This window comes from Trichoderma harzianum (genome assembly GCF_003025095.1).
Source record: "Trichoderma harzianum CBS 226.95 unplaced genomic scaffold M431scaffold_15, whole genome shotgun sequence".
Classification (NCBI taxonomy): Eukaryota; Fungi; Ascomycota; class Sordariomycetes; order Hypocreales; family Hypocreaceae; genus Trichoderma; species Trichoderma harzianum.
This window is the reverse complement of record NW_020209263.1, coordinates 874,306-881,351: the sequence shown is the minus strand read 5'-3', so window position 1 is coordinate 881,351 and position 7,046 is coordinate 874,306. Positions and strand designations below refer to the sequence as shown.

At 47.9% G+C, this 7,046-nt stretch overlaps 2 protein-coding genes across 2 annotated transcripts; one reads left to right on the top strand and one right to left on the bottom strand.

The window, feature by feature from the left end:
- Positions 1-334: 334 nt before the first annotated feature.
- M431DRAFT_95772 (hypothetical protein) lies at positions 335-2,290 on the bottom strand (the record flags this gene model as incomplete). The annotated part of the gene is made up of 2 exons (XM_024924738.1): positions 335-2,039; positions 2,103-2,290. The coding sequence occupies 2 exons, from the start codon at positions 2,288-2,290 to the stop codon at positions 335-337; spliced, it is 1,893 nt and encodes a 630-aa protein (XP_024769970.1).
- Positions 2,291-2,981: 691 nt separating this feature from the next.
- On the top strand, positions 2,982-4,389 carry M431DRAFT_96168 (hypothetical protein; the record flags this gene model as incomplete). The annotated part of the gene is made up of 3 exons (XM_024924795.1): positions 2,982-3,347; positions 3,407-3,490; positions 3,541-4,389. The coding sequence occupies 3 exons, from the start codon at positions 2,982-2,984 to the stop codon at positions 4,387-4,389; spliced, it is 1,299 nt and encodes a 432-aa protein (XP_024769969.1).
- Between the last annotated feature and the right edge of the window lie 2,657 nt (positions 4,390-7,046).

The following is a 7,046-nucleotide window of genomic DNA, read 5'->3' as shown; positions in this document are numbered from 1 at the left end:
ATGGCTATGAGTTTGGATGTGAAGGGATTTTAGATTTCTTGTCTTTCTATCTTTCTATTTCTTTATCTTACTTTCCTTACTTCTATTCTTGTCTTCGCACTCATTCACTCATTTATGTAGTGCATTCTATTCTGCTGAATCTCGAGTATTCGTTGACTTCCTACATTCTATAAGAAGGATTCTGCTCCTTATCTATACAAGCAGTTTAGTCATATTAAATTTGTTCGTTCAAAGTTCATCTGTGCCATATGTAAAAGTACGCTTGATCAAGGTGAATGAATGAATCATCAGAATACTAATACAGCTAGTATACATCACCCTCGCTTAACCAACATTAACAGTCTGGAGTTTCCAAAATTCCCTCTTCAACGACATTTACCTTGACTTTCATACCCCATGGATCGTCTTTTCCTATCCAGCGCTTCTTCTTACCGACTTTTTGAATCACTTTGACGTTATCATCCAGAGCCTTCTTAAGGTGTGCAGGATCATTTTTCAACTTCTGCACTGATAGTGTCAAGACAAGTCCCTCCTTGTTCCTCTTCTTCCCCATGGTCCAGGACCACTCAGCAGAAAATACAACCCGGGGCTTCGCAGTGTCAATTTCTCCAGATGGATACAGTCGGGTGATCATGTACCCTACTCTACCTAAATAAGTAGTCCACCACACCTCTTCCGGTGTAATAAGAGAGCGCAGTGCTTCGCGGAATTCCATCTCTCGTGGCGGCAATTCTCCACGATATCGGGATTCGAGCATCAGCGCAAGTCTAGCGCGGTCTTGGTGAGACACTCCGTGAGTAGACGACATGATCCCAACACTAGTTGAGTAAAGCGCAGTCGTTGATGCTGTCTCTTTGGACATGAACATGTGAACATACATGACGTTAGCAAACGAATCAATCACATGCTCTCCGAATTCTTCGGGAAACCTCTTTGTTTGGTTCTTCGACGGTTTCGGGATGGCGCTCTTGAGCAGTTCCTGGATAGTGCGATAGGAAGTCGGCGCAAAATTTTGCGTTGCAACTGACAGCGGAGAAAGTTCTCTGACCTCGGGACTCAGAGTCCTGAAGAGATACCCCTCTCGCACTCCACCTTGACAAAAGTGAGCCTCTCTGATTCCATGAGGAATAGCTTCAGCCAAGACATTAACCAAGAATGCGACTGCGGGAACTTGTGACCGGCGGCGATCCGAGACCCGGAAGACATCTTTTGCCGCCTTTGCAATCTGTTTCACAGTATCTGTGTCTTCGAATTGTTCTCTACCAACTGTGTATCCATTGATAACAGAGATTGGATAATGCTTGCCGTGGGACTGATTGAGATATAGCAGCAGATAGCCCCAGCCTCGGAACCCACCGCCAGACAGGTAGATACGAAAGCCTCCCTGTTCTTTGGCCTTTTCAATCATAGTTTCGGGGATTTGCAAATGATCATATGCGTCTCTGAATTCTTGAATCATTTCCTCTCGAAATCGAGCAACAGCTTCTTCCCCTTCGTCTTTCTTCTTGCCCTTCCGCAGATCACGAAGCTGTCTGGATAGAGCAGCCGCGCCATACGGGAAACTAAAGCTCCCGAGCGGGCTGATTCTGATATGACCGCCTTGGCTGACCATCCAAGTGATTTGGGTGCTGCCACCTCCTAGATCCATCACAAGGCCAGACAGTTTGGTGAATCCGCTCGCAATACCCAACGCTCCGATCTGGCCCTCAATTTCCTTGGGCAGCATCTCGATAGACAGTCCAGTCTTTTCCTTGACAACCTCTATAAACTGGGCCGAATTGAGAGCCTTGCGGGTCGCCTCTGTTGCAACAATATGGATATTCTTTTTGTCAACTCCCATATCATGGCAGACAATGAGAAAACGATTAAAGAGTGTAACCACGTCGGCGATAACATCGTCTGGGATGGGAATCTGTTCCCCCGTCTCAGGATCATATTGGGAATCGTAAAGTGATATACCCGATCGATAGGTCAACACTGTCGGTAGAATACGCGCCAACCCAGCAGATAAATCCGTGATCGAAAAGCGAATGCCGTTACTACAGATGCATTGCAATTATTAGCACACGGACTGTAGGAGCCTGATAGCGACGATGGCTTACCTTCCCATATCCACAATGCCGACAAGTTTGTCTCGGTGCCCTTCCCATGGAGGATGAGGCCTGTCGCCATCTCTATGAGATGCTGGCATAGTAGTTTTCATCCAGTTTCCAGGACATGATTCGTTCGCTTCTTCCTCTTCCTCGAAATCAGATATGATTCCTAGGTCTTCAAAACCCCAGATATCCATAGTGGCCCTTGACCGTTTTTCTGTCAGGAATACCAGGTAAGATTTTGTTTTTGCAAAATTTCGTCACATGGAGAACTTCATCGTCTTTATAAATACAGCTGAAAAGATGAAACTTTATTTCAATGGCCTCGCCATGGTTTCAAGCCTCAGTGACGTCACGCGTAATAGATGAAGTTACGAATATTGGGCATATTCTCTAACAATGTATGGATTATTATAGTATTATCGGAATCTGTCATCGTGATGTGTGATTCTCATGTTTACAATGCAATGATCACGAAATCCGCTCCCTCCGAGGCGTTCAAGTTGACTGATTTTTGGACTCGGGTGGGATTGGCGAAGCTCTCACAGCTTCACGAATGCACTTTTGACAATGCGGGGAGAGAGTTGGCTGGACGCCGGATTCAGCCTCGATCAAAATTCCAGCCAATCGCACTATTGGGTCAATCAGTGAGTGACAGTTCATGCTAAAGCTAACATGAGAAACCCGTCGTTCGTTGATGGCAAAAGCCAATGTAATGGGAAACCATGGTAAACTCAATTCTCCCCGCCTCACGCCACTCACCCAATGGCGTTGATTCATAACCACGGGTGAAGATCAGGTCTTGTGCCTCAACCCACGACACAATCCGACCTGCAAAAACACCATGGGTTGACACAAAGGGATACCTTATATCGTACATCAAAGGGCATGGAGAATTCCTCGTCTAATGTCAGATATTCGGCCGCCACACTGCCGGCTCCAGTCATCAGCGAAGATGTTGACGAGCAATCTCCTCTCTTACGAGGCTCCGACACATGCCGTCGAGATCTTCGGATCGTATTAAAATTGCTCACCCCTGGCAGCTACTCCAATCTACTTCTGGTCTTCATCCCTTTGGGGATAACATATGGTGTCCAGAATAGAAGCCCAGAGCTCATCTTTTGGTTCAATTTCTTGGCCATCATCCCGCTCTCAAAATTAAATCTTCGGAAGATCCGCCAGTTGTCATCCATGTTAGGCCCAATGGGAGGGGGATTCTTACACGCGATACTGGATAATGCACCTTTGTTAATTGTATGTATTTCTGCAAACGGTGATGTTCGCTAAGTATGTAAGTGCTCACCAGCGATCAGGTAGGAATTGCCGCCATCCAGCACGGCGCTGCTCATATTGCACAATCCTGTATCCTTGGAAGCGTCTTGGCCAACCTGCTTCTCGTAAGTGCCATCAATGCCCTCTCCACTTCCAAGTATTAATACGCGAAAAGGTTGTGGGATGGTGTTTCTTGGTTGGCAGCATTCACAACCGCGAGCTCATATTTAACGCCGCTTTTGCTACGACAGCATCTTCTCTTATGATAGTTGCGTCGACCTCTCTAGTTGTTCCGTCTGCGATCTCTGAGATGCACTGCAGAGCCGATCCTGACTGTGAAGACAATTTGGTGCGAATGTCGCATTCAGTATCCCTAGCCCTACTATTTCTCTTCGTTATATACCAGCACTACCGATGGAGATCACATCGCCAGCTATTCCTAGAAGTCACACCGCCTGTCCTGGCTGACAGCTCCGATATAAGTCGAATACTGTTTGGAATCGTTGAAGGCATTCTTCTCATCTCCGTTTTGGGTCTGGCTTCGATGTCTTCCTACTTCCTCATGCGTACCTTGAGCTCAGTGACCGATTCCCGCTTCATCAGCAGCAGAGCTGTTAGTTTTGTCTTCTTACCGCTGGCAACCGACGGACCAGGTCGAATTGAAGCCATCGTAGCCGCATATAACAACCACATGACGACGGCTCTCGAATTTGCAATCGGCCGAAGCATGAATGTCGCCTTGTTCATTACGCCTGCGTTGGTCCTCTTCTCATGGGTAGCTCAATCCAGCCCTCCCATGACTTTGCATTTCCCTACTTTGGAGACGATTTCCATCTTCCTTGGCACATTACTAGTAGCCGAGCTATGCCGAGACGGCAAAAGCGATTACTTGGAGGGCGCCATGTGTCTCGTCACGTCAGTTTTGTTGGCCCCCCTTTTCCACTTTTTTGACTATTCTGCCCCATATACGCCCCAGCTAATTGCTTATATCTACAGGTATTTGATACTGTCATTCTCTTTCTAACGCATCAGGAGACTCTGGATGGAGATGTCAATGTTCTATAGGCCTCTTGTAATGATCTCTAAGCAAAGTTAAAGTTGCAGGCTCTTGCATTGTGGAGGGGGGTTCTTTTTTGCATGCGAATCTCCAAAGTGTAGCTGAAAAGAGCACCAGTTATGGAGTAATTGTATTCTTGTGAGACCTAGTAGGAATTTGGCATGACATACTGTGTAATCTCATCTTTAGACATGCTTATGGAACCACATGTGAGATTATACTGCAGACTGAAGTTCTACTGAGCACGCCCTAGATGTACATATGTTATCTGGGCGCCACGGCCAGTCATATGACGATTGAGGCCGTTCATTCCTGATCCACAGATGCTCCATACCATCTTGTCTAGGGATAATAGTTCTATGCCGCGTTACCGGAAAGACCAGCTGGTCGCTTAGCGATACAAACTCTACCGCTGTCGGAAGCAGTCCCTCTAGCTTTCTCAGATTGAGGCGTTTCTCGGCCTCCTAGTTGCATCAACATACATGGACCTAGGTGAGTAGCGGAATGGCTAGTCCGCCACAGGTAAGCCGATCTTCAACACTCGGTCTTCTAGAAGGAGGCAAAAGCCACTAGAAGCTAGGTAGTTGGCCGGCATTAGGCAATGTTGTAGACGGCTGCATACGGCTTTCGGCGGACAATGCCTCCACTCCTAGTCAATATCTCCAATAATCATTGGATTACATATATGTTATCACTGGGGAAGGGCTTTCAAGTGTCTACCTACGTACTGGGTGTATGTATCTCACAAAACGAATCACAACTGGATTCCTGAAGAGCAAATGACAAGCGTCTGTCTAGTGATTGACATGAGACGTCCACGTAGGACAAATCTTATGATCAAATAAACTGTTATCTGCATCACCACATTTAACGTTATGTTCTCCGAAACAAGGCGACAACTGGTCGGGACATGCCGGATTTCGGGACCAAAGCAGGTGCAGCTCAGCTGCGCAATATGAAGACACGGACTGATGTGTAACAGCTCCGATCAGAAGCTGGCGCAAAAGGGATTAGTATCTCGGTGGAAGCCAGCCAGTATCAAAGAGGTAATACAGCCCTGGAGGTGTATATCTGCGCCGTCCGGATTGCGTGACTCGCTAAGGTACTGACCGAGAGCATAAGCTAGACTACGAACACTATGAACATCTACACACTATTAGAGCAAGAGGGCCCGCACTCGAGAAGTGAGGCATTTGTGATCTTCTAGTTCATCGCGTAAGGGAACCATATGACCGCATGTCTTCAGCTTCATCTCTCATGGGCTGATTTCGACATATCCCAGCTCTCGCTTCCCCCGTCTTCTGGCCCAGATATGGTTGGAGATGATGGACTTGGGGAAACCTGGGGGAATGAGGGGCTTTGGAGGCGGTCGAACCACGAGCTAGTGCCAGCTTCTGGAATCTTTCCCCAACTAAAGAACAACCCAAGTGGACCATGATGGTTGGCAAACGGGATCTCAGTGGCTGAGGACCGTTTTTTTTTTTCTCCCTCGTACACCTTGCGCAAGTTTGATCCGTACGTGAAGGATTGTGGTCAAAGCGGCGCACGCGCGCCCTTTTTAGGACGATACGAGGAGAGGTTCGGCCGACGGCTTTTGTCGGCTCGCCTGGATGGCTTGATTGTGCTTGAAGCTGAATAGCCTTACGGGGCCTTGCGTAGGATGTAAGGTGGACATTGGACGGAGTGTTGTGGAGATTTTTTTTCACCTTGGTGTGCTCGTTGGTGCCGGCTCTCGTCAATGCTCCATGATAAGAGTGAAAGCCAGCGTGAAGGGAGCCTTGGCGACTGGGCTGAGTTCAGCTGTTGTAGAGAGAGAGGAACAGTATGCCAAGATTGCATGTGGCCTGTGGGCTGTGGAAAGGTGAGGCCATAATCACAAGCTTATTCTGACGATGTAACCACTTGCTGCTGTACAGTTAGCATAGAAAGGTGTGTTAGTCTCCAGTCCTCCGTACTCGTACCTGTTCAGCAATCATCATCATACTCGGACCAATATGCCCATTGGGGAGAAGAGACGAGACTCTTTCTCATGCGCTACCATTCGATCTTATCCTGATCTCGCCAAGTGGGGTGGCACAAACCTCCAAGGTTGATCATCTTTGTACGTAACAGCTGATGTGCCATGTTGGCGCGCAACTGAATCATGTCTCTGCCACCCTAGTCAATCCGTCTCTCCTCTCCGCATCCAGTTCCCCATCCTCGCCTGTGAAAAGAGAGACGGGAAAAGATAAGCATTCGCAACTTTGTCAAGTGGGTGGAGAGGAGAGTCAGAACACCAAATGTACATGTACATGCACATGCGCCCAGCAGATCAGGCCGGGATGAAACTCTCACATGCAAACGAGGCTGCCACTAATGCATTTCGACGCAGGCACAGCATCAATCAGCCGTCAGAGGAATTTTCTTTTTCTTTTCCTTGTCCAGCTGGGCGCGTTCTGGAACATTTCCGCACGCGGCCACGCCCTTCGATCTTCAAGTTTGCTCGAGGCGGGAGATGCAAGAAGAGGATTGGAGAGATAAGCCAGATGGGGCTCGGGGAAATAAATGCCGACGCCACCAAGCGAAAGCCCGTACATGTACACCGCAAATAAGGCACTGAGGGATTGTAGGCATTTCAGCTTCAC